The 19,185-nt window shown below is 45.0% G+C and overlaps 1 protein-coding gene across 2 annotated transcripts in view; it reads left to right on the top strand.

The window, feature by feature from the left end:
- LEMD2 (LEM domain nuclear envelope protein 2) overlaps nucleotides 1-19,185 on the top strand; it is an 87,639-nt gene that overhangs the window by 49,798 nt on the left and 18,656 nt on the right. For both annotated transcript variants that reach the window (XM_069756597.1, XM_069756596.1), the window contains 2 exons: nucleotides 8,579-8,655; nucleotides 8,739-8,818. In XM_069756597.1, coding sequence (XP_069612698.1) covers nucleotides 8,579-8,655; nucleotides 8,739-8,818 — 157 coding nt within the window. The remainder of the gene's footprint in view (nucleotides 1-8,578; nucleotides 8,656-8,738; nucleotides 8,819-19,185) is intronic.

The following is a 19,185-nucleotide window of genomic DNA, read 5'->3' as shown; positions in this document are numbered from 1 at the left end:
CATACAGGTTGCAGTTTTCAGTTCGTTGAGCATATTCCATATTAGGTCTGTTAGTTGGTGCTCTTCCTATAGGTTTTTGGTTTGTATGGGTTCTTGGTCCAGGGACTCTGTTGAGTACAATGTCTTTAAGTTCTTTGGCAAGAAGGCTGACTCCTTGGTTGTTAAGATGTTTGTCATCATACAGGTGGTGGAGGTTTATGATGGGATGTTGTGCCAGGGTGATGTCTAGCATCGTATTGATCTTGGCTATTAGTTCTCTGTTGACGTCTTGGGTGATGTATTGGAAGGAATCTTTTCTTGGCAGCAGAGATGACAGGATGATCTTGCTGCTGGGGAACTTCTGTTGTGTGGTCTCTGCCAGCTGACACAATTGTCCTGCTACCTGCTGGTGTTGGTCCTGGAGATTGTTGGTGCCTGTATGTATGACGATGTGGTTTGGGTTGGTGAAATATGGATTGTCAATTACGGCCTTTGCTTGTTCTATAGTTGAGCAGCGGATTTTGGAGACCTTTTTTCCTGGGAAGAGTCGCCTTGTATTGAGGTATTTTCCGTTGGAGTCTATAATCAGGACTATATCCGGACATGTTGGTTGGCTGCTCCTATGGGAGATTCTGTTTACGTTCTATCTATCTATCACATATCTATCTATCCCATATCTATCTATCTATCTATCTATCTATCTATCTATCTATCTATCTATCTATCTATCTATCTATCTATCCCATATCTATCTATCTATCCCATATCTATCTATCTATCTATCTATCTATCTATCTATCTATCTATCTATCTATCTATCTATCTTCTATTCAAATTCAAATGAGCTTTATTGGCAGGACTAAGTACATGTTAGCATTGCCAAAGCATATGGTAAAAATACGGGGGTGGGGGAGGGGGGGCATATAGAGGTCCAGGGAATATCAAATTCCTTTTAGAGGATAGGGGATGTTTCCAGGGTGGAGTATAGGAGTCCATGACATATCGGGCTCTTTAGTCGGGGGATAGGGATATGTCCAGTGTTGGGGTACGGGAGTCCATGACATATCAGGCTCCTCTTAGTCTGTGGCAGGCACTGACATATTCCGCTGCTACGGCCACTGCACTTTCCTCTTCCCCCAGTATTATCGGCAGTTTCTCTTCCTCCTCCTTGGAGGGGAAATCTGGGAGGAGATCAGACAGCCTCTTGAAGCGAGTGTCCCTCACTGCGGAGTATTTGGGGCACCTCAGCAGGAAGTGGGCCTCATCCTCCACGGCCTCCTGGGGGCACTGCTGGCAGAGTCTGCTCTCTCGAGGCTTGTAGTTCTGTCGGTGCCGCCCGGATTCGATGAGTAGGCTGTGGGCGCTCAGTCTGTACCGGCTCAGGATCTGTCGATCTTTGGGGTTTTCTAGTTTCTCTAGATATGGGGCCAGTTTGTACTCCCTCTGTAGATTCCGGTATATTGTCAGTTTCTGGGATTTGTTTATGTCGTTCCTCCAGATGCTGAGATATTCCTCTTTGACTTTGTGTACCATTTTCTGGATTTCACCTTTTGTCAGGCCATGGAGGTTGATGGCTTGGTCAGACTGGCTTTGGGTACTTTTCCTTGGGAGGCTTCCTGAGGCTTCCTGGTGTAGGAAGGCTTTGTGATGGTAGGAGCTGGGACTGCTACTTTGTAGATGAGCCTTGAATGACAGCGCCTTCTTCTTTATTGCGATGTGTAGTGGGAATCTGCCCAGCTCTGCTCGGCAGGCGCTATTTGATGTGCTCCGATGGACTTGGAGAAGATGCTTGCAGAACTCTAGGTGGAATATTTCTGTCGGCCCAGCGTCCCACTTTGACCAGTTTAAGTATGAGACTGGGCCCCAGACCTCACTACCGTATAGAAGAATTGGGGCAGTGATGGAGTCAAAAATTTTTAGCCATACGGTTACTGGTGCCTTGAGGTGGTACAGACGCCTTCTGATGGCATAGAAGGCTTTGGATGCCTTGTCTTTTAGTGACTCTATGGCTTGCTTGAAGCTCCCTGACTGGCTGAGTTCTAGGCCCAGGTAGGTGTACCTGTTGGTTTCAGTAAGTGGACGGTTGTCTATATCTATCTATCATCTATCTATCATCTATCTATCTATCATCTATCTATCTATCATCTATCTATCATCTATCTATCATCTATCTATCATCTATCTATCATCTATCTATCATCTATCTATCATCCTTCTATCATCTATCTATCATCTATCTATCATCTATCTATCATCTATCTATCATCTATCTATCATCTATCTATCATCTATCTATGTGTAATGGAGTGTGGGTTGGACAAATGTAAAAGAGGAGGTTGGACAGAAATGACATCACAAATCTTTTTGAAGCTAGAGCAGGGAGGGGTTTGGGTGTGTTTTGGAGTGGGTGTGCTAGGTTCGGGCTTAGTGGCCAGTGCAAAGCATCATTGAACTTGTAGTATTAGAGCACAATAACTCAGGAGAAAGGAAGTTGTCGATTAACCCCATGAGAGCTGGATCCAGCACTGATGATGTGCTGCTACAGCATGATAAAGCTATGTGCACACGTAGGAAGGGGGCTGCGGGTTCTCCCGCGGGTTTTCCTGCAGCGGATTTGATAAATCTGCAGGGCAAACCCGCTGCGGTTATCCCTGCAGATTTATCGCGGTTTGTGTTGCGGGTTCCGCTGCGGGATTTACTCCTACTATTGATGCAGCATATGCAGCATCAATAGTAACATTAAAAATAATGATATACTCACCCTCTGACGTCCCGATCTCCTCGGCACTGCAGGCGGCGGTCCGGTTCCAAACATGCTGTGCGACCAGGACCTTTGTGACGTCACGGTCATGTGACCGCGACGTCACCGCAGGTCCTGGTCGCATAGCAAACCTGAGACCAGACGGCCGCGTGCAGCGCTGAGACTTCAGAGGGTGAGTATATCATGATTTTTTATTTTAATTCTTTTTTTTTTTTACACAAATATGGTTCCCGGGGCCTGGAGGAGAGTCTCCTCTCCTCCACCCCGGGTACCAGCCGCACATTATCCGCTTACTTCCCGCATGGTGGGCACAGCCCCATGCGGGAAGTAAGCGGATCAATGCATTTCTATGGGTGCAGAATCGCTGCGATTCTGCACAAAGAAGTGACATGCTGCGGGTTGTAAACCGCTGCGTTCCCGCGTGGTTTTTCCCGCAGCATGTGCACAGCGGTTTCCATAGGGTTTACATGTTACTGTAAACGCTATGGAAACTGCTGCGGACCTGCAGCTGCAAAATTGCCGCGGTTCCGTGGTAAAAACCGCAAAGTGTGAACATGGCCTAAAGGGTAATATTGCTAAAATAAACACAGTGGATGTTTTTTTTTGTGGAACATAATAGCAAGATTTATGGAAAAAAAAAAAAAAGTTATAGTAGTGGACAACTTCTTTAAGTATCTTCAGATTTTAGTTCAAAAGGCCAACAATCCTGTGTGTGTAATGGTCACAAGACAACCCCTCCTAATGGCCGATTTTTGTACTGTATTGATATTTTATAAATTTATATACTAAAAAAATCCAATATATTATATTTTAACTGTAAATTAAACAGTATAGAAAAAATAACGCCAGAATGTAAATTTTTTTCAGCTACTGCGCTTTCAAAACAAAATTGAGTAAAAAGCATTGAACATCTTATATACCCTAAAATGTTAGGCTACGTTCACATTTGCATTGTGCGCCGCTGCGTCGGCGACGCAACGCACAATGCAAATAAAAACGCATGCAAAAACGCTGCGTTTTGCGACGCATGCGTCCTTTTTTGCGAAATTTGGACGCAAGAAAAATGCAACTTGTTGCGTTTTCTGCGCCCGACGCTTGCGGCAAAAAAAACGCATGCATCGCACAACGCAGCACAACGCATGTCCATGCATCCCCCATGTTAAATATAGGGGCGCATGACGCATGCGTCGCCGCTGCGTCGCCCGACGCAAACACGCAAAACGCTAATGTGAACGTAGCCTTACCAATTAAAAATTCAGCTCAAGATTCAAGAAAACAACAAGCGCTCATATTACTCCATTGATGGTAAAATAAAAAAAGTTAAGGGCCAATTAGGTTTCTTGTGTTTTTTTTATTGCCTATTTGCTTTTTGCTACATGTGTTTTTATCACATTTTTGATTTTTTTTTGTTTATTGTTGGTGTGTCAGGCTTGAAATAAAGTTGCTTTGTTTTTACTACATGCTGGTATTTGGCTTTGATAACATCTTGATACACTTAGGTACGGATTACGTCCTTTTTTTTTGTTTTCCACACCTAATGCAAGTCTATGGGGAAAATGTACACATAAGCCTCTGCGTATCCACAATTGAATAGACATGTTGTGGCTCTGAAACGCGCAACGCAGGTCACTTTACTCTTAGTAAAATAATGCACAATGGGCAGGAGTTTTCTATGAATCTCATCCACTTTCAACGCAACAAAAATATGCTCATCGTGGGAATGTAGCCCAATGCATTTTTTTCCATGTTTCAGTTTTGCTATTTTTATTTTTTCAGTTCTTTCTTTCATTGTGCAGGGTAGAAGGTCTTAAAAGACTGTTGGGTAGTGTTTTAACATATCAATACATTGCCTTTTTGTTGCTGATTTACCTTTTAACTGGGGCTGGTATATTTTTGGATTGCTCTGTGTTGCAATTGGCTCTTGTTCATGCTTTAACCCCTTAGCGACCGCCGATACGCCTTTTAACGGCGGCCGCTAAGGGTACTTAAACCACAGCGCCGTTAATTAACGGCGCTGTGGAAAAAGTCCATAGCGCCCCCCAGAGGCCGATTTTCTCCGGGGTCTCGGCTGCCGAGGGTAGCCGAGACCCCAGAGAACATGATTCGGGGGGGTTTTAACCCACCCCGCATTTGCGATCGCCGGTAATTAACCGTTTACCGGCGATCGCAAAAAAAAAAAAAAGCGATCTCTTTTTAATTTCTCTGTCCTCCGATGTGATCGCACATCGGAGGACAGAGAAAAGGGGTCCCAGGTGGCCCCCCAATACTCACCTAGCTCCCCCGATGCTCCTCGTGTCTCCCGGTGGGCGCCGCCATCTTCAAAATGGCGGGCGCATGCGCAGTGCGCCCGCCGGCCGGCACCGGGAGAATCTTTGGGGTCTCGGCTGCCGGGGGTAGCCGAGACCCCAAAGAGCATGATTGGGGTCGGTATTACCGACCCCTGTTTTGCGATCGCCGGTAATTAACTGTTTACCGGCGACCGCAAAAAAAAAAAAAAAGTAAAGTGTAATTCTCTGTCCTCTGATGTGATCGCACATCAGAGGACAGAGAAATAGGGGGATTCGGGGACCCTAGCATACTCACCTAGGTCCCTGGATCCTCTTGCTGCTCCTCCTGGCCGCCGGCAGCAGAACATGGCGGACGCATGCCCAGTGCACCCGCCATCTGTCTCCATCTGCCGGCCAGCAGGAGAACAGCAGTTGGGGCTAAAATTGGTGTTAGGGGTAGGGTTAGGGGTAGGGTTAGCGTTAGGGTTAGGGCTAGGGTTAGGGCTAGGGTTAGGGCTAGGGTTAGGGCTAGGGTTAAGGCTAGGGTTGGGGCTAAATTTAGGGTTAGGGTTGGGGCTAAATTTAGGGTTAGGCTTCTTTCACACTTACGTCGGTACGGGGCCGTCGCAATGCGTCGGCCCGACATACCGACGCACGTTGTGAAAATTGTGCACAACGTGGGCAGCAGCTGTAGTTTTTCAACACATCCGCTGCCCAATCTATGTCCTGGGGAGGAGGGGGCGGAGTTACGGCCACGCATGCGCAGTCAGAAATGGCGGATGCGACGTACAAAAAAAGTTTCATTGAACGTTTTTTTGTGCCGACGCTCCGCCAAAACACAACTGATCCAGTGCACGACGGACGCGACGTGTGGCCATCCGTCACGATCCGTCGGCAATACAAGTCTATGGGCAAAAAACGCATCCTGCGGGCACATTTGCAGGATCCGTTTCTTGTCCAAAACGACGGATTGCGACGGAATGCCAAACGACGCAAGTGTGAAAGTAGCCCTAGGGCTAGGGTTAGGGTTGGGGCTAAAGTTAGGGCTAGGGTTGGGGCTAAAGTTAGGGTTAGAGCTGGGATTAAGGTTAGGGTTTGGATTAGGGTTGGTATTAGGGTTAGGGTTGGCATTAGGGTTACGCTTGGGATTAGGGTTAGGTTTGGGATTAGGGTTAAGGTTAGGGTTGTGATTAGGGGTGTATTGGGATTAGGGTTAGGTTTGAGGTTAGGGTTGAGATTAGGATTAGGGGTGTGTTGGATTTAGGGTTTTGATTAGGGTTATGGTTAGGGTTGACATTAGGGTTGTTTTGGGGTAAGGGTTGTGATTATGGTTAGGGTTAGTGATTAGGATTATGGATGAGGTTGGGATTAGGGTTAGGGGTGTGTTGGGGTTAGGGTTGGAGCTAGAATTGGGGGGTTTCCACTGTTTAGGTACATCAGGGGGTCTCCAAACACGACAGCCAATTTTGCGCTCAAAAAGTCAAATGGTGCTCCCTCCCTTCTGAGCTCTGCCGTGCGCCCAAACAGTGGGTTACCCCCACATATAGGGCATCAGCGTACTCGGGATAAATTGGACAACAACTTCTGGGGTCCAATTTCTCTTGTTACCCTTGTGAAAATAAAAACTTGGGGGCTACAAAATCTTTTTTGTGAAAAAAAAAAATATTTTTTATTTTCACGACTCTGCATTCTAAACTTCTGTGAAGCACTTGGGCATTCAAAGTTCTCACCACACATCTAGATAAGTTCCATGAGGGGTCTAGTTTCCAAAATGGCGTCACTTGTGGGGGGTTACTACAGTTTAGGTACATCAGGGGCTCTGCAATCGCAACATAATGCCCACAGACCATTCTATCAAAGTCTGCATTCCAAAAAGGCGCTCCTTCCCTTCCTAGCTCTGCCGTGCGCCCAAACAGTGGTTTACCCCCACATATGGGGTACCAGCATACTCAGGACAAATTGGACAACAACTTTTGGGGTCCAATTTCTCTTGTTACCCTTGTGAAAATAAAAATTTGGTGGCTAAAAAATCTTTTTTGTGGAAAAAAAAAAATATTTTTTATTTTCACGGCTCTGCATTATAAACTTCTGTGAAGCACTTGGGCATTCAAGGTTCTCACCACACATCTAGATAAGTTCCATGGGGGGTCTAGTTTCCAAAATGGGGTCACTTGTGGGGGGTTTCCACTGTTTAGGCACATCAGGGGCTCTCCAAACGCGACATGGCGTCCAATCTCAATTCCAGCCAATTCTACATTGAAAAAGTAAAACGGCACTCCTTCTCTTCCAAGCTCTGCGGTGCGCCCTAACAGTTGTTTACCCCCACATATTGGGTATCAGCGTACTCAGGAGAAATTGCACAACAACTTTTGTGGTCTAATTTCTCCTGTTACCCTTGTGAAAATAAAAATTTGTGGGCAAAAAGATCATTTTTGTAGAAAAAATGCGATTTTTTTTTTTTTCACGGCTCTACGTTATAAACTTCTGTGAAGCACATGGGGGTTCAAAGTGCTCGCCACACATCTAGATAAGTTCCTTAAGGGGTCTAGTTTCCAAAATGGTGTCACTTGTGGGGAGTTTCCACTGTTTAGGTACATCAGGGGCTCTCTAAATGTGACATGGTGTCCGATCTCAATTCCAGCCAATTCTGCATTGAAAAAGTCAAACGGCGCTCCTTCACTTCTAAGTTCTGCGGTGCGCCCTAACAGTGGTTTACCCCCACATATGGGGTATTGGCGTATTCAGGAGAAATTGCATAACAAAATTTATGGTTACATTTCTGTTTTTACACTTGTGAAAATAAAAAAAATGGTTCTGAATTAAGATGTTTGCAAAAAAAAGTTAAATGTTCATTTTTTCCTTCCACATTGTTTCAGTTCCTGTGAAGCACGTAAAGGGTTAATAAACTTCTTGAATGTGGTTTTGAGAACCTTGAGGGGTGTAGTTTTTAGAATGGTGTCACACTTCATTATTTTCTATCATATAGACCCCTCAAAATGACTTCAAATGTGATGTGGTCCCTAAAAAAAAATGGTGTTGTAAAAATGAGAAATTGCTGGTCAACTTTTAACCCTTATAACTCCCTAACGAAAAAAAATTTTGTTTCCAAAATTGTGCTGATGTAAAGTAGACATGTGGGAAATGTTATTTATTAACTATTTTTCATGACATATCTCTCTGATTTAAGGGCATAAAAATACAAAGTTTGAAAATTGCAAAATTTTAAAAATTTTCGCCATATTTCCGTTTTTTTCATAAATAATCGCAAGTAATATCGAAGAAATGTTACCACTAACATGAAGTACAATATGTCACGAAAAAACAATCTCAGAATCAGCGGGATCCGTTGAAGCGTTCCAGAGTTATAACCTCATAAAGTGACAGTGGTCAGAATTGCAAAAATTGGCCTGGTCATTAAGTACCAAATTGGCTCTGTCACTAAGGGGTTAAAGTTATATGGGCGGGATATTCAATTAGGTATAAGAATCTAAGCTAGCGTCCTGACTTTAATCTTGTGAAGCTAACTTCCAGTCATTTTAGCTGAACTTGTTTTCCTACATTCTTCTGTTAGGCCGTTTTGAGTGTGGAAATCCATCTGGTCTGAGTAGTAAGTGTATCCCGATCAACACAGCAAAAGAGCATGTGATGGTAAGTAGCAATACAGACTGGCGTCGCCTTACTGTAATCACTGGATCGTCAAGGCTGTCCCTGGTCTTATGTCTCCTCCCTAGAATGTGAGTGGACATGCTGCCGACAGATTTGAGGCTGCCCTGGACTGGTTGCTGAGTAATGACACCCATCTTGGCATATGGTGAGTGGACCTGAATACTGAAGCTTCTCTGAAGAAACTGAATCTTTTTGTTAGGGCCCTTTCACATGACAGGATTTACATCAATATTTTGCATAGTCATTTGTAAGTAAGCCAAACCAGGACTGAAACAGAAACCGAGAACTGTAATAAGATTTGCAACGAACTCCTCCATATTTTGGACAAAATACTGCTGTGTGAAAGAGGTTCACTTTGAGGCCTGTCATCAGGAGTTTGATAAGTAAACTACAGACAGTGTCAGCTTGGTGCCGTTATACTGATTAAAATGATATCTTGGTTGAAGAAATCTGTCTTGTGGTTGTTTAGTCTTTTTCAGTTAATGAGATTCTCGTGCTTGGGATGGGTCTGTGGGGGGGGCTCTATTTGGTGCTCTGGTCCCATCTTATTACGGTGTGACAGGTCATTCATCCTTCAGTGACCTGCCTCCTATTTAATACACTGCGTTTGTGCAGGTTATATTGTGGTCTTTAAAAAAAAAAAGTCGGGAGAGTCGGGAGTGGGAGGTACGGATTAGTGCAGAGGTTAATCGAAAGTCATTTGCAGAGCGCAGTGGTCTGTTAGGCTGATAGACAGAAATGAGGGAGGAGATGTAAGGGGGTGCCGCACTGTGGAGAGCTTTGTGGGTGAGAACAAGTACTTTGAATTGTATCCTGTAATGAATGGGTAGCCAGTGTAACGACTGGCGAAGAGCGGACGCGTCCGAGTAACGATTAGTCAGATGGACGACCCCGGCTGCTGCATTAAGGATGGACTGGAGAGGGGAAAGTCGAGTGAGGGGGAGGCCAATTAATAGAGCGTTACAGTAGTCCAGGCGGGAGTGGATCAGGGCGACAGTGAGGGTTTTAGCTGTCTCCATGGTGAGAAAAGGGCGGATTCTAGAGATGTTCTTTAGGTGTAAGCGGCACGAGCGGGCAAGAGATTGTATATGGGATGTGAAGGAGAGATCGGAGTCAAACATAACACCCAGACAGCGCGCCTGCTGCCGGGGTGTTATTATGGTGCCACCCACGGAGAGGGAAATGTCAGATTTAGGGAGGTTAGTAGATGGTGGCAGCAGAAGAAGTTCAGTTTTGGAGAGGTTGAGTTTCAGATAGAGAGCGGATATGATGTTGGAGACTGCGGACAGACAGTCAGTGGCGTTCTGTAGTACAGCGGGGGTAAGGTCAGGGGATGACGTATATAGTTGTGTGTCGTCGGCATAAAGATGGTACTCAAAGCCAAATCTGCTGATGGTCTGTCCAATTGGGGCCGTGTAGAGAGAGAACAGAAGGGGGCCAAGGACTGAGCCCTGAGGTACCCCGACAGCGAGAGGAAGAGGAGATGAAGTGGAGCCAGAGAACAGAACACTGAAGGAGCGGTCAGAAAGGTAGGAGGAGAACCAGGAGAGAGCAGTGTCCTTAATGCCTAGTGACTGGAGCCTAGAGAGAAGGAGAAGGTGGTCAACAGTGTCAAAAGCTGCAGAAAGGTCGAGAAGAATGAACAGAGAGTGGTCACCATTACGTTTTGCTGTCAGAAGGTCATTGGTCACTTTGATGAGTGCAGTTTCTGTCGAATGTAGGGGCGGAAACCGGACTGTGAAGGGTCTAGGAGGGAGTGAGTGGAGAGGTAACGGGTAAGGCGGGAGTATATCAGGCGCTCCAAGAGTTTAGAGATGAAGGGGAGATTGGAGACCGGTCTGTAGTTGTTCGTGCAGGATGGGTCGAGGGTGGGTTTCTTTAGTAATGGAGTAATGATAGTGTTTGAAGGAGGAGGGGAAAATTCCAGAGGAGAGGGAGAGATTAAAGATTATAGTTAGGTGACTTGTGACAACTGGAGAGAGAGACTGGAGGAGATGTGAGGGAATGGGGTCGGTAGTGCATGTAGTCGGACGAGAAGAGGAGAGGAGCTTGGAGACTTCTTCTTCTGTGATGGGATCGAATGTGGAGAGTGAGCCAGGGGCAATGAGGGTAGGGATGGGAGTCACTGAACTTAGTTGTTGGGATCGGATTTCCTGACGGATATTGTCTATTTTCTCTATAAAGTGGGAGGCCAGGTCACCAGCACAAATATCTGTGATAGGGTCTTGCGCTTTTGGCACAGATAGATGGATATGGGATAGATAGATGGATATGGGATAGATAGATGGATATGGGATAGATAGATGGATATGGGATAGATAGATGGATATGGGATAGATAGATGGATATGGGATAGATAGATGGATATGGGATAGATAGATGGATATGGGATAGATAGATGGATATGGGATAGATAGATGGATATGGGATAGATAGATAGATAGATAGATAGATAGATATGGGATGGATAGATAGATAGATAGATAGATAGATAGATAGATAGATAGATAGATATGGGATAGATAGATAATGTCTGACCTGAAAAGAATCATCAACAAGAGACCGAGTAAACAAAATCCCAACAACTGGTTTGACAAAGAATGCAAGACCATAAGGAAGGCCCTAAGAATGGCCTCAAATAAAAAACACAGAGACCCCAATAACCCCACTCTGAGAGAAGCCTACCACACCGTACAACGAAATTACAAAGCCATCCTCAGAAAGAAAAAGCAAAACGACATCTCTACCAAACTCCTCCAACTCCAAGATGCCCTTGAAGACAACAAATTTTGGGAACTGTGGAATCACCTTGGATCCAACCAGAAAAGCAACAGCCTCCACATCCAGAGCGGCAACATCTGGCTCCAGTACTTCAAGGACCTCTACAATGACATCCCAAGTGAAGACCTGAACCTGGCACAAAAAGAGCTTGTGAAAAAACTGAAAGATATGGAGGAAAAGTTCAAAGATTTCCAAAATCCTCTGGATACACCAATCACACTGACAGAAATAACAGAAAGGATCACACAGATAAAAGGTAAAAAAGCCAGTGGTCCAGATGGGATCCTCCCAGAAATGCTGAAATACAGCCCTCCAGACATCCAGGCTGCGATAACAAAACTATTTAATATTGTACTGCAGGCCGGCTGCTTCCCCAAAAACTGGAACCAAGGCCTCATAACCCCTATACACAAAAATGGGGACAAGTACGACCCAGCAAACTACCGAGGGATATGTGTCAGCAGCAACCTGGGTAAACTCTTCAACTGCATCCTGAACAAGAGGATCCTCACCTTCCTCACCGAGCACAACGTCCTCAGCAAGAGCCAAGCAGGGTTCATGCCAAACCACCGCACCACTGACCACATCTACACTCTGCACAGCCTCATCAAGAGCCACGTCCACAATACAAAGAACGGGAAGATATACGCTTGTTTTGTGGACTTCAAGAAGGCCTTCGACTCAGTGTGGCACCCAGGACTATTCCTAAAATTGCTGGGGAGCGGAATAGGAGGCAAAACATATGATGTCATCCGAAGCTCCTACACAGAGAACAGTTGCAGTGTGAAGGTCAACGGAAGGAGGACAGCCTATTTCCAACAAAGTCGAGGAGTGAGACAGGGCTGCAGCCTCAGTCCAACGCTCTTTAACATCTACATCAACGAGCTGGCAGTGGCCCTAGAGTCCTCCTCAGCACCAGGACTCACCCTCCATGACACCCAGGTGAAATTTCTGCTGTATGCAGATGACCTCGTGCTGTTATCACCAACTGAGAAAGGCCTCCAAGATCATCTGAAAATCCTAGAGACCTTCAGCAGCACATGGGCACTGCCAATCAACGAGAAAAAAACTAATATCATGGTGTTCCAGAAAAGAAAGCAGAAACCCACTGGCAATCTTACCTTTATGATAGACAACCGTCCACTTACTGAAACCAACAGGTACACCTACCTGGGCCTAGAACTCAGCCAGTCAGGGAGCTTCAAGCAAGCCATAGAGCCACTAAAAGACAAGGCATCCAAAGCCTTCTATGCCATCAGAAGGCGTCTGTACCACCTCAAGGCACCAGTAACCGTATGGCTAAAAATTTTTGACTCCATCATTGCCCCAATTCTTCTATACGGTAGTGAGGTCTGGGGCCCAGTCTCATACCCAAACTGGTCAAAGTGGGACGCTGGGCCGACAGAAATATTCCACCTAGAGTTCTGCAAGCATCTTCTCCAAGTCCATCGGAGCACATCAAATAGCGCCTGCCGAGCAGAGCTGGGCAGATTCCCACTACACATCGCAATAAAGAAGAAGGCGCTGTCATTCAAGGCTCATCTACAAAGTAGCAGTCCCAGCTCCTACCATCACAAAGCCTTACTACACCAGGAAGCCTCAGGAAGCCTCCCAAGGAAAAGTACCCAAAGCCAGTCTGACCAAGCCATCAACCTCCATGGCCTGACAAAAGGTGAAATCCAGAAAATGGTACACAAAGTCAAAGAGGAATATCTCAGCATCTGGAGGAACGACATAAACAAATCCCAGAAACTGACAATATACCGGAATCTACAGAGGGAGTACAAACTGGCCCCATATCTAGAGAAACTTGAAAACCCCAAAGATCGACAGATCCTGAGCCGGTACAGACTGAGCGCCCACAGCCTACTCATCGAATCCGGGCGGCACCGACAGAACTACAAGCCTCGAGAGAACAGACTCTGCCAGCAGTGCCCCCAGGAGGCCGTGGAGGATGAGGCCCACTTCCTGCTGAGGTGCCCCAAATACTCCGCAGTGAGGGACACTCACTTCAAGAGGCTGTCTGATCTCCTCCCAGATTTCACCTCCAAGGAGGAGGAAGAGAAACTGCTGATAATACTGGGGGAAGAGGAAAGTGCAGTGGCCGTAGCAGCGGAATATGTCAGTGCCTGCCACAGACTAAGAGGAGCCTGATATGTCATGGACCCCCGTACCCCAACACTGGACATATCCCTATCCCCCGACTAAAGAGCCCGATATGTCATGGACTCCTATACCCCACCCTGGAAACATCCCCTATCCTCTAAAAGGAATTTGATATTCCCTGGACCTCTATATGCCCCCCCTCCCCCACTCCCGTATTTTTACCATATGCTTTGGCAATGCTAACATGTACTTAGTCCTGCCAATAAAGCTCATTTGAATTTGAATTTGATATGGGATAGATAGATAGATAGATAGATAGATATGGGATAGATAGATAGATAGATAGATATGGGATAGATAGATAGATAGATAGATATGGGATAGATAGATAGATATGGGATAGATAGATAGATATGGGATAGATAGATAGATATGGGATAGATAGATAGATATGGGATAGATAGATAGATAGATAGATAGATAGATATGGGATAGATAGATAGATAGATATGGGATAGATATGGGATAGATAGATATGGGATAGATAGATATGGGATAGATAGATATGGGATAGATAGATAGATATGAGATAGATAGATAGATAGATATGGGATAGATAGATAGATAGATATGGGATAGATGGATAGATATGGGATAGATGGATAGATATGGGATAGATAGATAGATAGATAGATAGATATGGGATAGATAGATAGATAGATAGATATGGGATAGATAGATAGATAGATAGATATGGGATAGATAGATAGATATGGGATAGATAGATAGATATGGGATAGATAGATAGATATGGGATAGATAGATAGATAGATATGGGATAGATAGATAGATAGATATGGGATAGATAGATAGATAGATGGATGGATATGGGATAGATGGATGGATATGGGATAGATAGATGGATATGGGATAGATAGATGGATATGGGATAGATAGATGGATATGGGATAGATAGATGGATATGGGATAGATAGATGGATATGGGATAGATAGATGGATATGGGATAGATAGATCTACCTGGGGCACCGGGTAGGCGAAGGCACCATGGAGCCAGAGCATGGCAATGGTGATGGGTTGGCCCACCAGGGTGAACCTGCTGAGGTGCGCATGGAGGAGAACCATCAGGTCCTGCCTCCCTAGCGCACACCAAAAGGGGGAGGTGTCACGATATGGTATGAAATATCATAAGTAGTTCTCTAGCCTGTGTGGGCTAAGCCCCCCTTCTTGGAGTAACAGTTGTAGCTGCAAATTCCTGGCTTTCCTTCTCAGAGAGTGTGGGGGTTAGAAGTTTTATGGCCGAACGGAATTTACGACTGGCATTTCCTGTGTAAGCTCTTGTCCAGCTAGAACAGGAAAAATGGCTCCAAAAATTCATGAAAGATTCTTTGTTTAGTTTTTGTTAGATATTAGGCAAACGATTTAAGCTAGAAATACGAAAATATATATTTGTAGTCCCACTCGGTGTAGGTACCCATCCCTTGAAACACGAGTTTCTAACTCCATCTGGTAAAGAAGTAGGGTTTTCTCTGTAAATATGTATCACAGATAGGACATATTTGATCTCATTAGAATGCTCACGTTAATCTGAGATGAATGATGAGCTTTTTAGGACGCTGACATGTTTTGTAGTGAAGTTATAGAAATCAGAGGAAATAGTTTAAAGTTTCCTCAGAATGTAGAGAGAGGAGGGTCTGGATAAGCCAGCCTTTCTGTGATGTCACAGCCTTAATGTTTTAAGTGTCTGGCAGGCTCTGAGGAGTCACTTTTTGCTGATTTCTCCCTCTGGACTGCTTTGTCCTATTGTCCTGGAAGAGCTGGTACATCCCATGGACTGGGATGTATGGAAACTGCACTAGCCTGGATGCCTGCAATGCTTTTAATATGTGAGTGTTATCTTTTCTCATTTATTCCCTTTATGTTATAATTACCCTTGTACATATTTGCAATTGTCTCATGTATAACATCTTTATAAACTATTTTTAATAACGCACTGCCTAGTTATTTTGAATGGGATATACTATTATATATTAGTTCGTTTTCCTGCTCTAAACCGTACCCTAAGTCTCTTGAAGGGAAAATACGCTACTGTTACTGTTGTGTTGGGTTAGCTTCGGACCCGTTTAATCGAAGCTGGTGGCAGCGAAAGTATGCTGACGGTTGGATTATGCTGAAGCAACTGCGGGTTTGATAATTATTGTTCCTGCCTGTGTGGGAGTAGTTATCGCGTCGCTGCAGCGTGCCCAATAGCCAGTACATAGCAGGCAGCCTTTCTGGCGACTAATTACCCAGGGTGCAGTACCTAATCTGACCTGAGAGTAAGGGGGCGCCAGAGAGCTGCAAGTGTTAAGTGGAACTGTAAGCGGGATATACATAAATCCCTGCAGTTCGTGGTATATAGAAAAGCAGTGGGATACCTAGAATAAGCCCCTGCTGTAAACTAAGAGGTCAATAGCCTTGTGAGTGGTTTTTTTCATCACATTGTTAGCAGTGGAGGGATAACTAAGATAAGCCCCCCTGCACATGTGATAGCCGTCTGTTGGCCTAAAGTCACCTCAATCCGTGACGTAGGGGTGACGGTCACGGTGTGAATCCTGACCCATTGGTGACAGCGGTCAGGGGGAATCGTGACAATTGGTAGAGAGATAGAGATAGGATTCCCAGGAGTAAGCTGCATTTGACATGAGCTCCTGAAATTTAAGCAATTTATACCTTGTAATGGGCAACCTGTAAGACGAAACTTGGAAAATACGTGCTCCATGGAAGGCAAAAGCGAGCAGGACTAAAATACACCCAAGAAAGAAAAATATAAACCAGGATAAAAGAGGAATTTCGATGATAAGGAAGATCTACCCCCTGCACAGGATTCAAGCAGCAGAGCATATGAAAGCTGGAAGACCCCAGAGCTAAACACCAAGAGGTAAGGCCATCTCTCTGCATCTCAAACCCTTTAGCATTGAACTCTATAGAATCAAAACCTATAGAATCTCCCCAGAAAACAAGCACAATATAAAATAAGCAACATGGAAAGAAATAATATTTTGGATAATGAAAATCCCAGCACTATAGCTAAGCCCCCTATAGAGGTCAGTGCCTCAGCTCCAGCAGATGGCAGGGTCTCAGGCGTCAAGGAGATAACATATCCCAGAGATCACAGGAGCTTGAGAGAAAAAAAGGCCATAAAACATTCCATCATCAAAGAGGAACCAGAAACTCTCTTTGCAGACTTTCCTAAGAAAGAGAATAGAAAAACAAATTATCTCTTCTATAGTGAGCAGCCTGAGGCATGGCACACAGCCTTGTGCAAATACTATAAAAACATTCTAAAAAATGGCATCAACAGGGGCCGACAAATCAGAGTAAAAGACCCACAAAACAAGGATATCTCACTCACCATCAATCTATACCACTCTGGCATAATAGTCATACAGGGCAATGAGGACAACCTCGAGGCATTTGAGGAAATCTTCCCTCATATCAAACTCAAGGCTCAAAAATATAAAATAGTAAAGCCAGCACTTAGAAAGACCACCAGGGACCCCCCTGCAGCCCAAAGCCCTAATAATGCACTCCCCTCATTGGACACCCTCAGAGAATGCCTGTCCCAGCTGGAGAGGGACTTCACACTGCTTAAGGAACAGATCCAAAGACAGACAAATGACCCAACAGATGCAGAGATAACCAAACTGAGGTGTGTACTGGACTCAGCGGTGCAGGAAATCAAACATGAACTATATGAACTACGGCAAGAAAATGCTAAATTAAAAGGAGAAATAGAAAACCTAAAGAGCCAGACACCACCCCTAACACAGGAGGGGGACCCAAGGAAGGAGACAGGTGAAGACACAATGAGAGCTAACAGCCAAACCACCACTAACTTAAATAACTGCCTATATATTGAGGGCAAAAGAGAAAATAACCAAGAACCACAGGATGGGCCAGACCCAAGCACCAAACAAACCCCAAGTCTAGAACAAAAGCAGACCACAACAACAGGACAGAGCAACAAGAAGAACGTAAACAGAATCTCCCATAGGAGCAGCCAACCAACATGTCCGGATATAGTCCTGATTATAGACTCCAACGGAAAATACCTCAATACAAGGCGACTCTTCCCAGGAAAAAAGGTCTCCAAAATCCGCTGCTCAACTATAGAACAAGCAAAGGCCGTAATTGACAATCCATATTTCACCAACCCAAACCACATCGTCATACATACAGGCACCAACAATCTCCAGGACCAACACCAGCAGGTAGCAGGACAATTGTGTCAGCTGGCAGAGACCACACAACAGAAGTTCCCCAGCAGCAAGATCATCCTGTCATCTCTGCTGCCAAGAAAAGATTCCTTCCAATACATCACCCAAGACGTCAACAGAGAACTAATAGCCAAGATCAATACGATGCTAGACATCACCCTGGCACAACATCCCATCATAAACCTCCACCACCTGTATGATGACAAACATCTTAACAACCAAGGAGTCAGCCTTCTTGCCAAAGAACTTAAAGACATTGTACTCAACAGAGTCCCTGGACCAAGAACCCATACAAACCAAAAACCTATAGGAAGAGCACCAACTAACAGACCTAATATGGAATATGCTCAACGAACTGAAAACTGCAACCTGTATGGAAAACCAGTCTATGAGAGACACAAACCATGGAAGACACCACCCTCCCCACACAGAGTGAAACAGAGCAGTGAGCTGGCAGAAATAAAGACCATGATCAGCTCCATATGCAAGAAACTCACGCGACTGGACCAATTGCCTACAACAAGTTCACCAGTCAGCAACCCAAGATGTCCTATGCAGGACAGCCCATTACAAGGTATACAGCTACACAATGTCAACTCTAATCATTAGTAGCTGGAACATCCAGGGCCTGAACACCTCAGCCTTTGGATACAAGACAAATGACCCAGACTTTAACCAAAGACTGAAAGACATTGATATACAGATCCTCCTTGAAACATGGACTAAGGCCAATAATGAATCCTATGTCCCCATCGGATACAGGGAATTCTCTGTCTCCGCCCTGAAAAACAAAAACATCAAACAGGGCCGGAGCTCAGGAGGAATATTAGTATGGTACAAAGAAGAGCTCCATGAACATATCAGAGCAGTGAAGAGAGGAGACAGCCATATCTGGATAAGAATAAGCCGCTCCATCCTCACATCCGTGGCCGACATCTACCTCTGTGCAGTGTACGTAGCTCCTCCAGAGTCTCCATACTTCAACCCAGACAGCTTTGAGACCCTAAAGACTGAAGCTGCCCATTTCCAGACTCTTGGGAACGTTCTCATCTACGGAGACCTCAACGCAAGAACGGGAAGAGAAAGAGACTACCTGACCACTGATGGAAACATCTATATACTTGGAGCAGATACCGACTGTGACAACCCAGTGCACACCGACAGGAACAGCTATGATTGCACAGTTAATAAAAGTGGCAGAACGCTGTTGAACCTATGCCGAAGCCTTGGACTTCGTATCCTCAATGGCCGCACCAAGGGAGACTCACTGGGAAGACATACCCTAAACTCCCATGTGGGCAGCAGTGTGATAGACTATGCCATCACAGATATGGACCCTACAAATAT

The sequence above is a fragment of the Ranitomeya imitator genome, chromosome 3 (genome assembly GCF_032444005.1).
Source record: "Ranitomeya imitator isolate aRanImi1 chromosome 3, aRanImi1.pri, whole genome shotgun sequence".
NCBI lineage: Eukaryota > Metazoa > Chordata > Amphibia > Anura > Dendrobatidae > Ranitomeya > Ranitomeya imitator.
This window is presented reverse-complemented; position numbering and strand designations above follow the sequence as displayed.